Source organism: Nyctereutes procyonoides, unplaced genomic scaffold, assembly GCF_905146905.1.
Source record: "Nyctereutes procyonoides isolate TBG_1078 unplaced genomic scaffold, NYPRO_anot_genome, whole genome shotgun sequence".
Taxonomy (NCBI): Eukaryota; Metazoa; Chordata; class Mammalia; order Carnivora; family Canidae; genus Nyctereutes; species Nyctereutes procyonoides.
In genome coordinates this window covers 10,250,147-10,270,983 of record NW_026575037.1, presented here as the reverse complement: position 1 = coordinate 10,270,983, position 20,837 = coordinate 10,250,147, and the positions used below count along the sequence as shown (strand labels likewise).

The window sequence follows — 20,837 nt, the reverse complement described above, 5'->3', positions numbered from 1 at the left end:
GCCCGACGTGGGATTCGATCCCGGGTCTCCAGGATCGCGCCCTGGGCCAAAGGCAGGCGCCAAACCGCTGCGCCACCCAGGGATCCCTGGATGGTTTTTTTAAAGTAGTTTCTGAAAGAAAATATTTAGGAAAAAAGCTTGATGAGCTGGTTCACATAATAAGTGCCACTAAAAGAGCTTTTTTGCATCAATAACCAGCAGAGTTGTAAGTTGAAAAATAGGGGTTCTATATTCAGATTTGTAGCTGTTCTTTAGTTTTGTTTGTAAATACTCATTCTTTGTAGGAAAAGTTGCACTTTTTAAAATAGAGATTTTTTTTGATCCCTATTTTATAAATGGAGTTTGATTTAATAGTAATTCCTAAGATTAGGCAATTCTGTTTCTGATAGAAAAGACCAGTAGATACTTACCTGAAACAGTTATGCCAAAATTATTTGATTTTGCGCTTTTTTTTTTTTTAAAGGACTGTGCCTTTGAAATGTACAGTAAGACAAACTAGCACATTGGCAGGGTCCCTTTGAGGGCCCTTATTCTGTCTTTCTCCCAAAGTCCCGTGGTTATCTTTAATAGAATTTAAGTGATCAGATCCACAGGAAGCTTTAATTCTTGGTTTTGTTTGTGAAATACCTGTTAATGACTTGCGTTGTTGTGATTTAATAGATCATTCAACACCAGCCAGCCAGTCTCCTCATTCCTCTAACCCAAGCAGCCTGCCAAGCTCCCCTCCAACACACAACCATAATTCTGTTCCATTCTCCAACTTTGGACCCATTGGGACTCCAGATAACAGGGATAGGAGAACCGCAGATCGGTGGAAAACCGATAAGCCAGGTGAGATCCAGACTTCATTGCCATTGAAAGTGAAATCACTAACTCTGTCCTTCTCTGGTGTTTGGTATCGGACGATGACTGAACCTCTTGAATTCTGCTTCTCTCTTTCCATCCCTTAGCCATGGGTGGGTTTGGCATTGACTATCTCTCAGCAACATCATCCTCTGAGAGCAGTTGGCATCAGGCCAGCACTGCAAGTGGCACCTGGACAGGCCACGGTCCCTCCATGGAGGATTCCTCTGCTGTCCTCATGGAAAGCCTCAAGGTGAGTGCGTTTCAAGAACAAGAACCACGGGAGATGTGTCTGCTTTTGTTCCTATAAATAGCTAGTCTTATTCCTAAGGCCCTTAGAGTTGACTGATTCATAGCACATATCTAGCAAAGTCCTAGAAACGTGGTCTGCCTTATTAGACTCTTAAATAGGATTTTTGTTTTTTAATTTGTGAACTCACTAGTGGTAAAAGACCGTTATCTTCATGGGGGGACAGAAACAAAGGTTTTAGTTGCATTGTAAGGTTCAGACAATTCTGATTCATCTTGGAATGTTTGATTGAAGCTTTTTGTGAACAAGAAGTAAAAATATCTAACTTTAGAGCTGTTTTGCTTGTCTAAAATCTTTATAGTAAATATTCTGTGGTGCCACATGGCACTGAGTTTTAGTAAAAAGTATTTCACCTTTTCTACTTTAAAATAATCTTAGTGGGAACTAACTGGTTCTGAGGATAGTCTTATAATAACTTTGTCTAATAGCTGGGTCTTTCAGGGGGTAGGGATCTTGGGAGATGAATGCCTTTATATTTGACGAGGATCAAGAAACAAATCCCTATACAGACATCCAGGCATTCGACCACTGCTCACAAGCTCTGGGCTGTTTTTCAGTCTATCTGGTCCAGTTCCATGATGCATCCTGGACCTTCCGCTCTGGAGCAGCTGTTAATGCAGCAGAAGCAGAAGCAGCAGCGGGGACAAGGCACCATGAACCCTCCACACTGAGGCCAGAGTGGCAACCCTGGGAATGAAGGCTCCATAAACCATGGCATGTTGGGTCTGCAGGACTGGCCCATACAGTCCCCTGCAGGTGGCAGCCCTCTTTTCTGTTTCTTGCTGTCGAGAGGGTGTAAGTGTTCCACCGGCGTGCTGGGTGTGCACGAAATGTCGCAGTGCAACAAAACGAAAACAACCATCAGGAACTCTCCGTCCCCCTGGGGCCTTCCGGAGGGAGAGAGGAACTGCTGTTTGTCTCACTCAGTTACCTGGTACCACCGCCTCTCACCTTCTCCATCGTGCATGTCCCCAGCCACAAGGGAAGTGAAAGCTGAGAAGGGGAGGCAGATGGGAGAAGCCAATGGGAACTTCTCAGTCCTTTTTTCCTCTTTGGGGAATAAAATAGGAATCCATTAATGATTGCTTTGCTGACTGAGAATGTAGTTGAAATTATTCCCGAACATCTTTTATTATTGTTATTACTCTCAGTAGTAAAATATCACACTGAATTCTTCCACACACAGATGTGCTTCTTCTAGTCAGTGTGTAGCAAGAAAAGCCCTGGGCACTGCTCCTGTGAGAGGTTGGTGGTGACAGGATGGGGAAACTGACCTCTTCAGCCAGTGGAAGTGTTCCATGAGGGAGAGTCCAAGGCCTCAACTTTCACTCGGAAGGTTCTGGCAGGCCCTCATCTGGCCTGGAGACTCCAGCAGGAAATGCCCTTCACTCTGTAGGTGCTCGAGCCCCAATCGAGGATGCAGTGTGGGTGGTGGTGCTGGGCTGGACTGGCAGATGACTGCTGTAGGATTTTAAATTAATGTTTTTGATTCCTGTACATTTTACGGTAGCATAGCAAGCAGTCTCACAGAAGGCAGGCTGGTCCATTCGTGGCCTGACACATTTTAATAGGTAGAAGCTTTCAGTGTGGTTCTTTTCTGTTTGATTGGTTTTTGTGACCCTATCCTGCTTACCACCCACCTCCTCTTGTCCTTACCTCCATCCCTTCTCTACCCTATGCTGTATGCTAGTAACTGTTTCTATTCCTAATGTGTACAACATCTCGCCAAGAAGCAACAGCATGGGGTCCAGCAGTTGGGGCCCGAAAGACAGTCTGAGGAGGAAGGAAGCAGTGGCATCTGCATAGTGCACAACAGGCCAGGCCCCTGCCCAGCTGCGTCTCCTGACCTCCACTTTCAGAGTGAAATTCAAGGCAACATGGACACATGTGCATCATGCACAGAAGAAAACACAACGAAGTCCATTCTGGAAAAGGCGAAAGAAAGGAAAATAGACTTTTATTTGGTATTTATTAGAAGGAAAGAGGACTGAACATTCTCTTGTGTAGAAACAGAAGGACAGCATTTCTGTTAGTTCCTGGAAAAAGTAATATTTTAAGGGGAAATTATGGAAACAATCTAAATGTCCAATTGCTGTGCTAGTGGTAGGGTCTATTTCTGGGAGGTCTCTCGTGTGTGTGTGTGTATGTGTGTGTGTGTGCGCGCGCGCGCGTGTGTGCCCGTGTGTGCGCGTGCGCGTATACGTGCGCGCATGCCCAGCTGCTCTCCCTGGGGGGAGGGGGAGTGTGTGTGAGTGTGTGGAGTCAGTGTGGGACTTACAAACTGGAAGACAGCTGCAGAGCAAAGCACATCCAGGAGCCCCGGGTTGTCACTGGAGTCTGGGCAACCCCAGCAGTGGAAGGGGTGAGATTAATGCTCATTGCTCTTCAGAGAGTGGTTGGAGCCCCGTATGCTTACGTTATTGCTCTTTAAGTTTGACATGGTGTTTGGGGTTTTCTGGTTTTTTTTTTTTTTTTTTTTTTTTTTTTTTTTTTTTTTTTTTTTTTTTTTTTTTGCGAAAGGTCTGAAAGGGTGAAGCCCCCCACCCAATGGCAATATGAAACCCTTTGTGCTTCTCTCCAACCCCTTCCCTGTGTCCACCTCTCTCCCATCCCTGCCCTTCCAAGCCTCCTTCCCTGCTACCTTGACCCACTTTGTGTGTTTGAGCTCTGCATTCAGGCAGCTGCAACATTCCAGTGTTTGAGCTGTCCCTGATTCATGCACCCTAGATGAGCTAGCCAGGTTCACTGTCTCACTCCCGGTACTGCCCACGTCCCATCTGCAGCCCCGTTTCTGCATGAGAATTTGGTGTTTGGAATGTTTTCTGATTCTTGGGGCGGGGTTCCTCGCCTTATCATCCTCAATGTGGAGTGTAATGAAGAGGGAGAGGAGAATCTTCATCAGAAACTGGTTTTGTGTAGTAAACTTTCTCTTGTGTTTTTTTTGTTTTGTTTTGTTTTGTTTTCTGTTTTGTTTTGGTCTGTCTGTGCAAGACCTGCAGCTGCTGAAATCAGCTTTGCCTTTAATTAAACCATGTTCTCTCCAACCAGATCTGTGTGTACGTTGTTTCCTTTCTTACCTGAAAGAACATCCTACTTAAAAACAAAACCCCAAGTGTTTAAACTACTTACAAGTCAGCTAGGGGAAAGCAGAGATGGTCAAAAATTGAGTATACTTAAGGGTTATTTATGCTTTTAGTAGCATTCCAAACCTGTGTGCTTTATTATGGAAAGGGATGGGTAGAAAAAGCTGTCAAAATTCTTTTATCTAATAAGATTGGCTTATGCAAATGAGTTAATCACCCTCCATTTTTATCCTTATTTTTACTGTCAGTGGGGCAATGCAGAGATAGTTTCTCTTTCTGGTCTCTAAGAATCACTAAGTCTTGGGCAGCCCAGGTGGCTCCGTGGTTTAGTGCCACCTTCAGCCCAGGGTGTGATCCTGGAGACCCGGGATCGAGTCCCACGTCGGGCTCCCTGCATGGAGCCTGCTTCTCCCTCTGCCTGTCTCTGCCTCTCTCTCTCCCTCCCTCCTTCTCTGTCTCTCTCATGAATAAATTTAAAAAAATCTTAAAAAAAAAAAAAAAGAATCACTAAGTCTGATTAGCCCCAACAGTAATTAGTGTTCTTAGCTTTGAGGTTGCATTTCTTTAAGACATGTCCAAAATTTCCAGTGGTAGCCTGCCAGGCCTGCAGCAGCATGTTGGAAGTCAGGGCCGTGGCCTGCCAGTCTGTGTGACATTGGTCAGCAAGCCTCTCACTTCTGTGTTGATTCTGTCTACACCTTGTCTCCTAAACTGCTTTTCACAAGCACTTGGAGAGAGGGAGGGAAGTGAAGGCTAGGTTCTAAAGTCTAGTATTTGTTAATCCTGAGTTAACCCTAGGAAATCAAGCCATTTGGTTAAATGATAATCAGAATAAAACCATAGCATTCTATCATGTATATTCCTGTAGTACATATTCTAAAACATTAGTCAGCAGGGTAGTCCTGACCAAGTGGCTTCCCTAATGCGACTTCTCTACATCACTTAAGTGTTAGTGCACATACTCAGTACTGAACTCAACAAATGTCCCTTTCTGAGAAGGCATGAGAGGATGGAAGACCAGTATTTTAATTCTGAATGGAATTGAAAACACTTCCATGAGAACCTAACTCAGTTTAGGTTCTGTTTAAGCAATGAGACTTTTAATAAAGGAAAGTTAATTGTGTGTATTCCATCTGAATTACCTGTAAGTTTACTTCAGGCCCAGGAGCCTGTGACTGTAGTGGTACAGGAATAAGGGTATTTATACTTAGGCATTGAGCCTGCGCTCTGGGTGTTTTATTTTTGTAAGTTTTTTTATTAGGGTATCACATATATAGAAGTACACCAATAATAAATTTACATACAGCTTAGTGAACCTTTACAAAGTGAACACATTTGGGTAGCCAGCACTCCTAGCAAGAAACATTATCAGCACCCTAGAAGACCCTCTCATGCCCTCCCAGGCACTTCCACCCACTCCCACCCCCCCCTCCCCCATGGTAATCATCAGGATAAATGCCCACATCATTGTCTACTAGGTTAAATTTTCAGTGCGAAAAGTGGATTAGTTAACATTTCTAAACAGTACTGTCTTGGTACAGGGTACTGCAGGGACATGCTAAACTTCACAAATGATTATAGTTACTTTTCTCCAATTTTGGAGGTTATGGAACATCTTAGACTCCTCTAGGAGAGCTTTCCAAATCTGTAGTTGCATGTTCTTCAACAAACGCTTTGGGGAAAATACCAATTTTCCCTTTGCACTCTCCTTCCAGCCAGTCTTCATTCACTGGTAAAAGGAAACGTATATGTCGGTTTCTAAAACCAGTACAGGAAGATTATCTCATCTGGATGTGCCACACAGATCTTTGGCAGGCCTTCACCCCTAATAGTGCCAACAGGGAAAAGTCCATATTGGAAAGTGATTTGAGGGAGGAGTCAACATAGGACTTCCACCATCTTACTGGTTTCTGTCTTATGTATGATAAGGAATAAAATACAGAAAATCAATTAGATCTTTCAAAAAGTTGCCAGTAAAATAAGATGAAAAAAATTGAACAATAAACCTTGAGATAGTATTTTTTTTTCTAACAGAAGAGTTTGATCCCTGTTAGGAATCTTTATTCTGACTATATTGAAAGGGGCATGCCGTTAATTCAATACAGATCTTTGTGGTGTGTGGGTGGCTTAGTTGGTTAAGCGTCTGAATTGATTTCAGCTCAAGTCATAATCTTAGGGTTGTGAGATCAAGCCCTGCGTTGGGCTCCATGCTGTGTGTGGAGCCTGCTTAAGATTCTCTCTCTCCCTGTTCCCCTCCCCCTGGCTCACTCTCTCAAATAATAATAATAATATAGTAGATCGTTGAACAATCTCAGTTTGAGGTATGAGGGTCCACTTATACACAGATTTTTTGATATAGCACAGTGCTATAAAGGTATTTTCCTTACGATTTTTTTTTTTAAGATTTAGAGAGGATTGTGGGGGGAGGGGGGAGGCAGTGAGTAGAAGAAGCAGAGGGAGAGAAATCTAGCAGACTCCCCACAGAATGGAGACCGAGGCAAGGCTAGACCCCAGGACCCTGAGATTACAAACTGAACCAGATCAAGAGTCAGACACGGTAAGGAATATGCCACCTTTTTTCTCTTCATCTCTACTTAGAAGGTTTTTCTGTGTGTTCCTAGTTTTTATCTCATCCCAACCCCCCCCCTCAAAAAAAAAACAAACACTGGACAATGTAGCTGGTTGGTTGATAGTAACTCTTAGCACCATTTTTAAAGTATCACTAAGCCCTAACAGAAGATAGGCACTGCCAGTGTACCCTGCCTCTTTATTACTTGTATTTTGAGTCAATTGCCACACAGTTGTATACCTCACTAGCTTTAAAAATCTCATTTCTTAATCTGTTGGATTTTCTGTCATAATTTGTAATGGTATTTGTTTTCACTGCTCTGCATTGCTAATGCATATTTCTCCCATTTGAACAAAACTTTTGATGGGATTCGTACTTGTTTTGAAGTATAGAAATAAGATTATGTCAAACCCTGAATTAGAACAGTGCTTCTCACAGTCAAGAGACAAGCATCACACTGGAAGCTTGTTAGAAATGCAGACTTGGTGGGCCCCACCCCACACCTGAATCAGAATCTCTGGTTGCTGGGCCAAGGAATTTTATTTAACTCTTGAAAGGGTGCTTGGGCATACTGAAGTTTGAGAAGCTCTAAGTTAGAACTCTCCACTTACACTGTTCCAGTGTGTAGTGTGTTTGATTCCTAACAGGGTCAGGAAAGTCACCAGAGACACAAAGCAATGTCGAATAGCTTCTTCTAAGGCAAAATCTACCCTCTTCTTCCCTCGTCCTCAAAAAGTACATCAATTCAAAGAACTACAGTTTGGAGAAAACTATCCTATGGCTTTGTGCAAAGGCAAAATGATTTCCAGCCACCTTCCAATTGGTTCACTTTGGGAATGCGAATGCATGGCTTCCAAAACAGCCATCTTTAATGATCAAAATGTTAGTGCCATTTGTTGCTTCTCTGCCGTTGGAGCAACAGATAGGCTAATAAGCACTCCATTTTGCTGCTTCCAGCTGAAAGCTAGGAAGGAGATTGAAACTACTGGCTAAAGTTTGGTTTGTAGGTTATTAATGTTTCTCTCTTACATTTATTGCTGCTAACATGGGAATTAGTTTCTATGATCCAGGAGTACTACTTACCCATTGATATAATCTGGATTATGTCCCCTTGCTGAAACTCCAGGTCTTCTGGCTGGGTGGCCTCATAAGTGAAGAGTGCTACCACATGGCCTCCTTCCTTAAGCGTAGGTTCTGTTGTCTGGTTATTAGCTTCAGATTTTTCACTTTCCTGGGGCTCATCTGGAAAGCCTTGGTCACCCTGAAATAATAAAAGGTCTGTTAGTTTTCCTAACTTTTTGGCCAGTGAACATTGAACATCACTAAAGGAATCAGTGAAATGGCAACATAGAACATAGCGCCTAGGATATAAACTCACGAAGGCCAAGTTTGTGGTCAATCCTTAGCATAGACCTAACGTGTACTTTATGAATATTGGATGGTTGGATAAATCAACCCAAAAGGTCTGCAGGACCATATAGTTTTAAACTCTTACAGAAATCCCGAAAAGGGTAGGATAGGTACTACTGTTACTTCTTTGCAGTTGGAAAGAGATTGAGTCACAAGCGACAGAACCCAAAGTCACCTGAGTTTCTAACTTGGAATCCAACACCTCTCCCCAGCACCCTCAACACTAGGGACCTTGTTAAATATGTAAATTTCTGGTCCCATCCCAAACCTATTAAATCACAAATTCATAGCATGTGGGGCCCCACCGTCTGCATTTTAACAAGCTCTCTAGGTGAGTCTCATACTTATGAAGGTTTGAGAAACACTGAAGAGCACCATACCGTCTTTCTAAGATCATGAAAAAGGTTTTGTTTCCTCATATATGTAACGACACATCTTAGTTGCTATTTGATCCACAAATGTTGAAAAAAGAATGGTGCAGTTTCTAGAGATGCGAATCATAGGATTTAACAAACCCGCATTAGAAACCCTGTGAGGGGGGCACCTGGATCGGTTAAGCATCTGCTTTCAGCTCAGGTCATGATCAAGCCCCACATGGGGCTCTGCTCAGCGGGGAGTCTGCTTCTCCCTCTGCCTCCACCCTACTTGTGCGTGCACCCGTTCTCTCTCTCTCCCACTCTATATCAAATAAAATCTTTAAAAAAGGAAAGAGGAAAGAACGGAAAGGAAAAAAGGAAGGAGAGAAGAAAAAAAAACCTTCAAGGATACATGCTGTACTGAATATTCAAAGTTCTCACTTCCGAATGTTGCTTGTTCTCGCCTTGACAGATCCCTTCTATTGGAAGGCAGGACAGTGAGATGGAAATGGCCCTAAGGAGTCTAAAGGCCTGGGTTTGTATCCCAGCTCCGCTGCCCACAAGTTGTGTGTCCCTGAGCAAGTGGTGTACCCTTCTGAACTTCCCTCACCTGAAATAGAGGCTAGAGGAATGAAGTGATACGATGTAGAACGGTAATAACTGACAATTATTTTTTTAAAGATTTTATTTGAGAGAGAGCACACGCATGAGTCAGCACAGGAGCCTGATGCAGGGCTCCATCCCACAACCCTGAGATCACGACCTGAGCTGAAACCAAGAGTCGGATGCTCAACTGACTGCACCACCCGAGCACCCCTAGCTAAAAATTATTAAACACTCTGACAGGACTAGACTATGTATATAGACATCTATAAACTTGGTTAATAGTAAGTGTTCCTGCATAGAGTAGATACTTAGCAAATGATTGTTCATTTTCCTGCTCTTCTAGTAAGTGAAGGAGAACATCCTGACTTGCCATCTCCAAGACTAAGGGGTAGTGATAAAGAATGCTCAGCAAGGACCTCTGAAGCTGGATCGAGTCCCAAAAAGACTGTGTTGGGAATTTAGCCACGTACAGCCACTGATTAGACTGATGCTCTCCTCAAAGAACAAAAATTAACGATAATTAAACACAATAAACCTTTCAAGGGAAGTAATTCACATTTAGAGCAGGACTGGTAGGTGGAATCCTTTCAAGACACTATGGAAAGGATTACCCAAGACGGACCACTGAAAACCTTAGGATGACCTTTCAGACTTCCAAGGGCCCCTTGCCCTGGCCCCTCTTCGACAACCCCCCTCCGCCCCTCCCCCGCACAGGGTCCTGGGGCCTGTCCTTGCAGGTGAGTCCAGGGGCCATCCTTCCTGAAGGCAATTTTCCGAACTCTTAGATACCACCACGCTGGGGCTTCCTCCAGGCCCACCCTCTTTACTTCCTCTTCTCCCACTCACTTGTCTTTCCCAGCAAATGTGTCTGATTTCAATGAGACTCTACCAAAGAGACCCTTCCCTAACTAAGCAGGAGTTCCTGCCCAGCTGCGGCCATGAGGATTTAGAGAGGGACTCTGCCCCAACAGGGCCCACGGTCCCAGCCCAGATGGTCTGCGATAGCTTTGCCATTGTGGTCATTTCCAAGGTGCAAAATCCATTCAGAGGTGAAAACCAGTAGCTCTCCAAAGGGTTTGCATAGGACCTGTTGAATTTTAGACCCCCTAGTGATGTAACTGCAGCTGCCACCATCTAAAAATGCTAAAGCAGGAAACAGGTGAGTGGGGGAGCGAGGGGAGAATGAAGGTGTCCGAGGGAGGACCCCCAGCTAACAGTGGCTTTGGTCAGTGGAGACTGTGGTCTCCCTGACTGTGTGTTGGGACTCCCCAGTGTGAGGGCTGTGGATGGGGACCAGCCAGCCAGCCAGCTTCCCAGAGGCCCCCTCACCTTGCTCTTATGCCCCTGAACCATCCATCCTATTTTCTCCCCTGCTCACAACCTCATCTGAGTGCAGCAGGTGTAAGACCTTCCATGATGTGGCCCTGCTGCCTTGCCAACCTATCTCCCAGATCCCCCTATTGTGTCTGGAACCACTGAGCCCTTCACCCACTGCCAACTCTTAGGGTCTTCCCTCTGCTCTTCCATCTATAGAAAGCATCCTAACCACCTCCATCTTGCTAGTTTCTATGTGCCATTTTAAGGCTAAGCTTCAAGACAATTTCAGCATCGTTTCCTCCAGAAAGACAATTGAATATTGCCTTGTCCCACTTTGCCTCAGCATTTTTGGGTGAGATACCCACGTGCTTACAGTACGCCATTCATGCATCTCCATCACACGCTTTATAATCATGTCCTCTCTTGTCTTTCCCCCAAGAAGAGCCTGTGTCTTGTTAGTGTTTCTATCTCCAGTGCCTATCTAAAGAGTAGTAAAGCTCGACAAATGTTTGATGAAGAATAAATGTCACTAGACAAACACTGGAAAGAATCCAAATGCCCACCAACAGGTGAATCAATAAACAGATTATACTGTGGAATATTGTGTAGCAATACCATTAGCAATCAGAAGAAATGGACTATTGTAACACAAAAGTATATATAAAAATGGAAAAGTATCTATTGAAGTGGACTATTAAAGCAAAAGTTTATATGTACAGCATATACATATGAATATATATACTGTACATCCATCTATATGAAATTACATAAAAGGCTAAAAAAGTATGTTGTTATGTTGACAATACAGATGGATGGTTTTCAGGGGCCATGGTTGTGGGAGGGAATTAACATCAACCACAAAAAGAAATAGCAACTTTTCTCCTTGGAGACAAAGGGACAAAGTCAAGAGTGTTAATGTGTAGCTACTACTTCTAGCCTCTAACTTTGCCCCTAACTCCCTTAATCTTACTGGCCAAAGAGTTAACTCTATTCTAGGCCCTGGGGTCTAGAAACAGGTTCAAGAATATAGGCTTTGGAGTCAAAATACCCATCGGGCCACAGTTCCATTACCAACCAGCCATGTGATCTTGGTCAAGGTGACCTCTCTTTGCCTTGTTACCTGAACTATGAAATGAGATAGTAGTACCTCACAGACCTGTGGAGTCTCCAAGGACGAATGCTCAGCATGTACTTAGCACGGTGTCTGGCCCATGGGCAGCTCTCAACAGACACTTGCTGTTAGTAGGATGTTGTAATCCAAATCACCTCTTTGTGAAATAAATGCTCACTCTTATCTTCCACCCTCAAGTATTCTTCCCCGTGGAAACTCACAGTGCAAAACGGCTTTGTGCTCGGCCTCCAGCTAGGATTTCATTCCACCCTTGCCTGATCGTGACGGGCCTAACCTTGGAACAGTTAGGTGCCAGCAGAAGGGACTCAGAGGCTTTCTGTGCATTGTCGGGCCTGCTCTTGTCTTGCGGGGAACCCTCTCCTGGCTGCAACCGGGGTGCGGGTGAAAGGGAGGCAGAGCTGTGGCTCGTGACCACCCCCCGTACCCTCGACACCAAGCACGGTGCCAGGCTCACGGATGGTGCTCGGTAAATGCTGGATGGCTGTTGGGGAGGTGGCCCGACAGACGCGGGACCTTGGCTGCCCTTGGCCTCACTGCACTCACCACTGTGTTCTCACACCACAGAGTCAGGCAGTAGTTTCTCACTTGGCCCCACGCAGCCTTCATGTTATCTTCTGAAAGGGGCTCCAGCTCATGGCTGTCCGGAGGCCGATAGCTGGGGAGAGAGGAGTAAGAACCACGCCAGAGAACGTCAGTACCAAAGCGTTCTCCTCCGTCCTCCAGGCCAGCACAGGCCCCCAGTGGTACCCCTAACTGCTACCTTCCCGGACTCACCTCAGCTTGGTGTGTTCCGGTAGGAGCTCCAGCTTCTTAGCCACCATGTCCCGGAGCTGGCTGTAGGGGAGGCCGGCCTGAATCTCCATGACCACCGTGTACTTGTAGTGCACCTTGACCGTGTAGGGCATGGGAACGCTGAGCTTTACGTCCTGAGGGGAGAGGAAGCAGAAGGAACTCCTGAGCCTCTGTGGCCTCCTCTTAGCCACATCCTGATCGCAGGGAGCATTCTGTGCGGCAGGGAGAGGCCAAGAGCTAACGGGGTTCACAGTAACGTAAAGGTCAGAGGTCCTTAGCCCCACTGTCGCCTGGATAGGAATTCCTACTGAGCCAGGAGACCTGGCCCACGCACTGCGGGCCAGTAGGAAATGTGTGCACGGAGGCGGGGAAGTAAGTCACTGCGGGAGTCCCTAGCCCATGGACTGTGGGTGTGCCTGGAGGTAACTGGTCCACCCTTCCTTTGGGTCTCTTCCTATATGTAACCCAGGGGGACATGCTCATGGTGGACAGCCTCAGCTTTGCCTTTCTCTACCACTTGAAATAGTACAAGGAAGAAGCTTACCTTGGGCTCTTTTTCTTTTTGACCTAAATGGAGAAGTTAGGAAGTAAAACAAAAGAAGGTGAATGAAGTCTCCTGGCCAGCCCCTGCCTTCCACAGAACGAAACTTCTTAGATCAGGACCTAATCCTACCTTTACTCTCTGGGGCGATTCCTAACCTTAATAAACTGCGGGGGAATCACACTCAAGGGAAATGTGCAGGGCAAAGCACAAACACACAGATGAACCCAGTCCCTGCCTTTAGGAAACAGCATGTGGGGTTAGCAGGGACCCCGAAGTCCAGTTAAACCAGTGGGCTCTGAGCAACGAAAGGAGAGAGTGCAAGATGAAGCAGGAGTCACAAGGCGCATTAGAACCACCTATTTTTACCTTGTCCTTATTTTGGTTCATTTTCCCTGATGTGCATGATGCATTAATATGACAGTATGCACATAATTTATATAAGAGAGGTCTACATAAAGATACGATAGAGGAAGCCTGATCAAAAAAAAAAACCCACTGATCTCGTACCCAGCCAATCCTCAGAACTACTTGGAAGGGTTGTTTTGTTTTGTTTTTTTTCTAGAAATATAGATTCTGAGGCTCAGTGCCAATTCTAAAAAGAATCAGAATCGAAGGCCTGGGAATCTATATTCATAACATTTTCCTAGGTTAATAATATGTGATCGTCGATGGGCCTCTGGACAGAAAAGTTAAAAACAAAAGAGCTATCGAGGATGTTTTGAGGGGTAATCGGGGAAATGTATACACTCTATAATATCATATTAATGTTCAATGCCCTAGATATAACAATTGCGCTGTGGTTATGCAGAAGACTAGGATAATGCTCACGTGTAGGGTGAAGTGCCACGAGTCTGTAACTTCCTTGCAAGTGGTTGGGGGGGTGGGTGGCGGTCAAGTACCTGGTACAGTTGGTGAATTTAGGTGAAAGGATTCTGTTGTTTCTTGTACTACACTTTCAACTTTCAATCTGTAGGTTTGACAGTTTTCAAAATAAAAATGTCGGTGTGGAGAGCCTCCCAAAGGGTTCTGGTGCTCTCCAGGCTAACAATCATGGATCTAGGATCTGGACAAACGACCTGTTGGATGCATCTCTACTGAGCACTCATCCAGAATCAGGTTAAGCTGCCGATTTGTGACCCAAAGCCCCTTACTTCCCAACGCATCCCTCTCCAGACATCAGGAGAACGTCCTTTCACATCTGCCCTTGGCTCTTTGTCTATCCCTCGGGGCTCTGCAGAGCAGTTTCTTTTCTTTTCCAAGAGAGCTCCTTGGACATTTGAAAACTGCCACTCCAGCCCCCTCTGAGGTAAACATGTGCAGTGACTTCAGCCTTTTCTGCTGGGGCATGATATCTGTACCTACTGACTGAGGGGTCTGGACACTCCCTGCCCCCCAGCAACCAGCTACATTTACCCAAGCCTATGGATGTTCTGGAGTAAGTAGGGAGAAAGGGAATCTACTTCCTAGGTTTCAGGTGGGTGGGTGGCACAGGAGAGAGGGGCCCTGGGGCTGTGTGGTCATAAGCTGAGCAGCATGCTGGATGGAGAAGAAACCAGAATCTCCTAGAAGACTAGGAGAGCAATGCTGTCAGGAAGCAGCCCGGAGTGTTCCCACACCCAGGCCAACCGATGTTGTTCCAGGGACACCAACCTGGTGGTAACTGGGGTCTTCCAGGAGCACTGGAGCTGGGAGGAGCTGGGATATCAGACTCTGGGGAGGCTTCCTCCTGGAGGTGACAGAAATGGCAAGAGCGTTCAGATAAAGTTCTTAGGTAGGAGTGGGGGGGGCGGGGAGATGGGCCATGGAAAGGAGCCAGAGGCAAACGACTTCCTAAAAGCTGGAGCAGTGGCAACATTCAGGGGAGACTGAGGAAAGTGCTGGTTAAAGGGGAGGCAGGGTTGGCCTGGTGGAAACCAATCCCAGGAGAAATAAGAACCCTAACCCCCACCTAAAAGGCCCTTGCTGCCTACCTACCCTTCTCAGCCACACTGGAAACCTGCAGGAGATGAGGTAAGTAGGGCCCTGAGTCTTGTCTTAGTTCACCCTCTCGCCCCACATCTGGCCCCTTCAAAGGAAACAGTCCCCTTCTCATTTGTGTGACATTTAAAACATTCCAAGTCATCAGGGTACAGTTAACTCCAACCAGGGAGGGCCAAGCCCACGGAAGACACTGGCTGCACAGTCTCCAGAGGGACAGGCTCCCCTGCAATCGGTCACCTACATGGCGGCTCAGGTCCAGCCAAGACCCCCGACAAAGGGCAGGCCTCCGAGGAGTGATGGAGAAGCAGGGGCTGCGAGGCCTACTCTGACTCCACGCTCTAAAACAGACTTCCCTTTGGCCATGGCATTTCACCAGCCAACTCGCTGAGTGTTCCAGGTGAAGAGGACATTCCCGGGAAGATCTGACCTTCCTATACAATAGGCTTTGGGTCCCGAATCACCCTAGACCAGGAGGAATCAGAGAGGTGGGTGGGCCCAATAGGTCCCAGACGCCTCCACTCAGCACATCTGCATTCTCCTTCACCCCCAGGTTCAGCCCTGGGCAGCTGATGCCAACCCCAGGTGGACTCTGGACTGGTGACAGGACAGGACAGCACCCTTTCCACCCTGCTCGTGCCCCCTCTCGTGGCAGAGTCTGGCGGGGATGGGGCCGGCCTCGGCACCCTGTTACCTGGGGCTGCTGCTGAGAATGGATCCGCAGCTCCACTGGCTCGAGGTAGTTGCAGGGAACGAGCCCCTTCTGGGGTGCAGCATCCCGGAATCAGAGGGGGGAAGACAGAGTTGTGCTCATCAGTACCCATCGTCCCTGTTGCACCAAACAGCCCAGAGCCTGGGCGAGGGGTGGGCTTGGGGTGGGCGGACAGACGAAGGAGAGGAGGCGGCCTGCACGGAGGCAGCGGGGAGGGCTCCTCGGGAAGCTTTGCCATTTGCTGCCACATCGCATGGCCAAGGACCCACCCCCTGGTCCTCCGAGTACCTGCCCGTTGAACATAACCGTCGCCCAGTTATCATTGCCCTTCTTCAAGACAAAGACGATGTTCCCTGGCATGACCTGCAGCTCCTCCGGTGTCTCCGGCACAAACCCAAACAGCACACGGTGAGCTTCCCCTTCCAGAGCCCTGCGTGGGGAGACAAGCAAGAGCGGCCGTGGGGCCAGCAGGCACCTCCGGGCACCCCTCGCTCCGCCTCTGGCTGCCCGGGGCCCTGAGCAGGACCAGGCCTGAACCCGCGTGTGAACGGGCCGTGAGCACACAGGCAAGGGGACAGGAGTGAATGACACGAAACAACCGGGACTCCCAGGCCCTGCCCTCCTTGCCCTCCCTTCCCTTCTGCGGAGGAAGCTCCCTGGGGCGCTGGGCCGGATGGAGGGGACACAGAGGTGGGGCAGGTGGCAGCCAGCTGGGCGAGACGGGGAGTGGGGCCCAGGGAGGCCGAGTCACCTGGCGGCACAGCCAGTGGCCTGCGCGCAGCTGGAGGAGGGTGAAGAGCAGGGGGCCAGCTGCGGGGAGTGGGGGGTGTGCAGGTGTCCTGGGGCCCCCAGCTGTGTGCTAGGCAATGTCATTGCCCCTTCACCATCTCCCCCAGACCCACTTGGCTCGTGGAGGCTCCCGGGTGTGTCTGGGCCTCCCGGGACCCTGTGACTGTGCCCCGCTTGGCCGCTGTCTGATGCACCTGCTCTGGCTGGAGGCTCCCACTCACTCCCCCTCCGCCCCCTCCCCTCACCCCGCTTTCTGTTTCCAAACACCCGGCTCTTTATACACGTGGGGGAGACAGACGCCTCCAGGGCTGTTAGCGTGAGCTCCTCGGCCCCCTCATTTTCGTAGTCGCTGTGGTACGTTTTCATTCTTTACGAAATCCTCTTTACTGGGTGGGGGACCCGCGCTTGCCTCTCTACTCAGAGCAAATTCTTAAGATAGCTGGACGTTGTGTCACTCTGGCCTTCGCATCCCAGAGAAGAATGGCTCCTTTCTCTTGAGCCGTTCCTCTTACTCCTCCAGAGCCCACGTGTCCACAGGGAGGTGAAAAACACCCCCTCGGGAAAGGACACACCATCCAGCTCCAGAAAGCTCTGGCCTCCCTGTCTCCTGAAGAGGCTGCAGCCGGCTCCAGCTCTGGCCAGCCTTGTGGCCCCCGAGGGGCTGCGTCCCACGGACACTCCTGCGCTCTCAGCAGTGGCCCTCATCTGTGGGTGGCTGTGCATGGGGACCTGGGGGCATAGGGGCCACCACGTAGCCGTAGTCAGACCCCGATGGTGAAGACTCCCGTGCCCCCCACTCATCGCTCCATTCTAACCTTGAGCACAGGATGGGCGCACACCCTAGGCTACATTGCACAGGACTTAGCCCCTGACCCCAGTTTCATCTTCTTCACCCCCCTTTTTGCCATCTGTGAAGGCTTGGGGCTGGGACATTCTGCGTCCTGAGCTAAATCTAACTTACCTGAAGATCTCGGGGGTTTTGGGTCTGGGTGGAGGTTCAGCGGCCTGTTGGACATTCAGGAGGGATGGAGGGAGCGGCAGCAGGGGAAGGAGGGGGACAGAAGAGGCTGTTAATGGAAATCTGAGCCTTCTCCCGGACCAGGAGATCAAAGAATGCATTTCGAGCTTGGTCAGAGCACCGAGGACGGGGAGGGCGCCGTGCACCCTGACCAAACACTGGAAGAGAACCCCTCCCACCAGCCCCCGGGTGCCGGGCCTCCCTGGCACAGCGATTCGTCTCCAGCCACTCCTGGTTTCTGGCGAATTTCAGCGTCACCGAGCAGCACGGCATCACAACGGTGCCGTCCACCTTGAGCTCCGGCCCTTCCCTAGGACAGTTTCCAAAAGCTCTGTTCTAGAACTAACGCCTGCTGTATCACGTGACACCTGCGGGTGTTTCGACCCCCCCCCCCCAGCATCCACTGGCCACGCAGAAACCTCCCTCCAGTGCGTGTGCCCTGCTCTCCAGCGGGTATCGGGGGTCCACTGGCCTAGGCTTCTTCCTCCCGTTGGAGTCCCCAGCTGCCCTGCAGCCGGGGTGTGGGGGTGAGGTGGGGTGCGGGGTCCTCCACAGGCCTCTCTCCAGTTTCATTGTGAAGAAACACATCAAAGGACCCTGAATCTCTCGGTCGCCCTTGGCTCATCCCACCCCCCGGGCCCGGCGCTGGTCACCTTCCGGGCCGGCAGCCGTGGTCCCCCTGCCCCTGGGAGGCTGTTGGCGCTGCCAGCGGGAGTGACCCGGTGGGTGCAGCCTGGAGGGGGGGTCACACCCCGCGCCCCCCGCCCGGTGCCAGGCCGGGCCCACCTTCCTCCGGGCCTACTGTCACCGTCTGCTTGGAGCCGCGTCCCTGAGCCCAGACCGGCCCGGGCCGTGGCTCACTCGTGCCCCAGGGGTCCCCTGCTGTGGGACCAGCCCACAGCCTCGAGCCCCGGGCCCCACAAGGCCCCCGCGAGCCCCTGCCTCTGCCAAGATGCCCCAACCTCCTCCGCAGCTTGTGCTTCGGCTTCCCGAGAGAACAGTCCAGGCCTCGGGGAGACCGTCAGCAGCCGCTCCCCTGGAACACAGACGCCTGAGGACCGGGGTTGTGGGGGAAGCAGGAGGGTGGGTTTCTGGGAACTTGGGGTGAAGCCTAGAACCGCCTTGTTCTCCTAGCAGTCATGACCCCGCGACCACGAGGGGCCCCCGCAGCCCCAGCCCGCAGCCCGACAGGCCCCTCGAAAGAGCCCTTCAACCTCCCCGGGGGGCTGCTCCCCAGAGAGCTCCGGAGACCTGGATCTGGCGGGGGGGCTGCCTCACCTGGGGCTGCAGAGGGGCAAACCCCGAGAAGCTGTCTTGATCCACCACAGATGCCACCACCTGGAATGGAGGGAGGAGGGCGTGAGGGCCGGGCCAGCACTGTCTCCCCAGGCCGCGTGGTTCCCCCCAAGATCCCTCCTTTCTCATCCCCTGGACCCTCTCTCACCGGAGCCCGGCCCCAGAGGTAGACGGACAGTGGCAAGGGAGGGATCGCTGGCCCCCGGGGTAGAGGTGCCAGCACCTCGGGAACTAGCACCTGCCAGCCCTGCTAGCCTGGCAGGCTCGCTCGCTCGCACGCTCTCGTTCTCTCTCTCTCTCTCTCTGTCCTTTTTTTTTAATTGAGGTGAAATTCACATAAAATTAACTTATTTATTTATTTATTAAAGATTTCATTTATTTATTCATGAGAGACACACACACAGAGAGGCAGAGACACAGGCAGAGGGAGAAGCAGGCTCCATGCAGGGAGCCCAACGCAGGACTCGATCCTGGGACTCCAGGATCACGCCCCGAGCCGAAGGCAGATGCTCAACCACTGAGCCACCCGGGCGTCCCAAATAAACCATTTTAAAGTGAACAATGCGGTAGCATTTAGAACATTCAGACTACTGTGCAACCACCACCTCTAGCCAGTTCTGAGATGTGTTCCTCACCCCAGAAGATAACCCCACACCCACCAAGTGGTTAGTGCACAGCCCCCTTCTCCCAGCACCTGGCAATCACCAATGTGCCTTCTATTTGTGTGCGTTTACCCATTCTAGATCGTTCAGAGACATAGGATTAGGTCACAGGTGGCTTCTGTGCCTGGCTTCTTTCCCCTAGAGTGATGTCTCCAAGGTGAAAACATGCTGTCACTTGTATCAGGGCTTTATTCCTTTTGTGTTTTGGGGTCTTTTTTGGTTTGTTTTTAGTGGAGGAGGGGGGAACAGAGGGAGAGAGAGAATCCTAAGCAGGCTCTATGCCCAGCACAGAGCCCGACACGGGGCTCAATCTCACAACCCTGAGATCAGGACCTGAGCTGAAATCAAGAGTCAGATGTTGGGGATCCCTGGGTGGCTCAGCGGTTTAGCGCCTGCCTTCGGCCCAGGGCGTGATCCTGGAGTCGCGGGATCGAGTCCCGCGTCGGGCTCCTGGCATGGAGCCTGCTTCTCCCTCTGCCTGTGTCTCCACCTCTCTCTCTATGTGTCTATCATGAATAAATAAATAAATCTTTAAAAAAAAAAAAGATTCAGATGTTTAACCAACCAAGCCACCCAGGCGCCCCGAGTACTTCACTCCTTTTTATGGCCATTCCACCGTACGGCTACATCACATGTTGTTTATTCACTCATCCACTGACGGGCTTTGGGGTGTTTCCACTGACCCAGGTGCTCCTGAACGCTGCTGCTTGCCAGAACCAGACACCCAGCCAGTGGGCAGCGTTAGCCTTACGGACATGTCAGAGTCAAGCGCAGCTTTGTATCTAGGGTGCTGGATCATCTCTGGGAGGATTTAAGACCCGGATTTAAAGGAGCCTAGTTTGCAAAGCAGTCTAATCACAGGGCTGTGGAAGCGGGGCTAGAAGGAGCATCAAACCAGGAGTATGCTGTGCTCGTTCCTCGAACCCGGTTCCCCACGCTTACTGAGTGCCTCGGAGCTGTATGTTCTAGCCCTGGCTCAGTCCCTGAGACTCAGCACCCTGAGACTGACTAACCCTGTGGCTCTCACCCAGGGTCAGGCGGGAAGGGAGGAATCCGAGAAACCTAGAGACAGCAAGCTGGAGGCATCTGCCCACCTTTCAGCAAGAGCCCCACACTGGATCCAGTCTCGGGCCGCGTCCCGGGGCGGCACCACAGAGGGGGTGCCCTCACCCCAGGAGCCTGTCCCACCCCGGTCGGCACAGGGCCCACAGCACAGGAGCCTCAGGCCAAGCCGACGGAGCCTACTTACTGTCGCCTTGCCTAGGTAGTCCTTCTTGGCCAGCTGAGCCACTTGCCTCTCATTTGGTCGAAACAGCCTGCCCACGGGGATCACCACTGGCTCGTAGAGCTTCTGTTTCTACAACACAGGAAGAGAGCACCGTATTTTCTGACCTGTAAAACGGGAGTGATGATGCTCATCC

General features: G+C 49.7%; 2 protein-coding genes across 6 annotated transcripts in view; one reads left to right on the top strand and one right to left on the bottom strand.

Moving 5' to 3' along the window:
* Nucleotides 1-4,202, top strand: part of SMG7 (SMG7 nonsense mediated mRNA decay factor) — a 94,127-nt gene extending 89,925 nt beyond the window's left edge. For all 5 annotated transcript variants that reach the window (XM_055319122.1, XM_055319125.1, XM_055319123.1 and 2 more), the window contains 3 exons: nucleotides 661-831; nucleotides 951-1,096; nucleotides 1,711-4,202. In XM_055319122.1, coding sequence (XP_055175097.1) covers nucleotides 661-831; nucleotides 951-1,096; nucleotides 1,711-1,824 — 431 coding nt within the window. In that variant the 3' untranslated portion in view covers nucleotides 1,825-4,202. The remainder of the gene's footprint in view (nucleotides 1-660; nucleotides 832-950; nucleotides 1,097-1,710) is intronic.
* A 1,485-nt stretch (nucleotides 4,203-5,687) lies between these two features.
* Nucleotides 5,688-20,837, bottom strand: part of NCF2 (neutrophil cytosolic factor 2) — a 30,176-nt gene continuing 15,026 nt past the window's right edge. The window contains exons 5-15 of the mRNA XM_055319330.1: nucleotides 20,666-20,773; nucleotides 18,737-18,796; nucleotides 17,402-17,445; nucleotides 15,940-16,081; nucleotides 15,634-15,702; nucleotides 14,613-14,688; nucleotides 12,963-12,985; nucleotides 12,401-12,552; nucleotides 12,170-12,281; nucleotides 7,889-8,066; nucleotides 5,688-5,965 (exon numbers count right to left, since the gene is read on the bottom strand). Coding sequence (XP_055175305.1) covers nucleotides 5,853-5,965; nucleotides 7,889-8,066; nucleotides 12,170-12,281; nucleotides 12,401-12,552; nucleotides 12,963-12,985; nucleotides 14,613-14,688; nucleotides 15,634-15,702; nucleotides 15,940-16,081; nucleotides 17,402-17,445; nucleotides 18,737-18,796; nucleotides 20,666-20,773 — 1,077 coding nt within the window. The 3' untranslated portion in view covers nucleotides 5,688-5,852. The remainder of the gene's footprint in view (nucleotides 5,966-7,888; nucleotides 8,067-12,169; nucleotides 12,282-12,400; nucleotides 12,553-12,962; nucleotides 12,986-14,612; nucleotides 14,689-15,633; nucleotides 15,703-15,939; nucleotides 16,082-17,401; nucleotides 17,446-18,736; nucleotides 18,797-20,665; nucleotides 20,774-20,837) is intronic.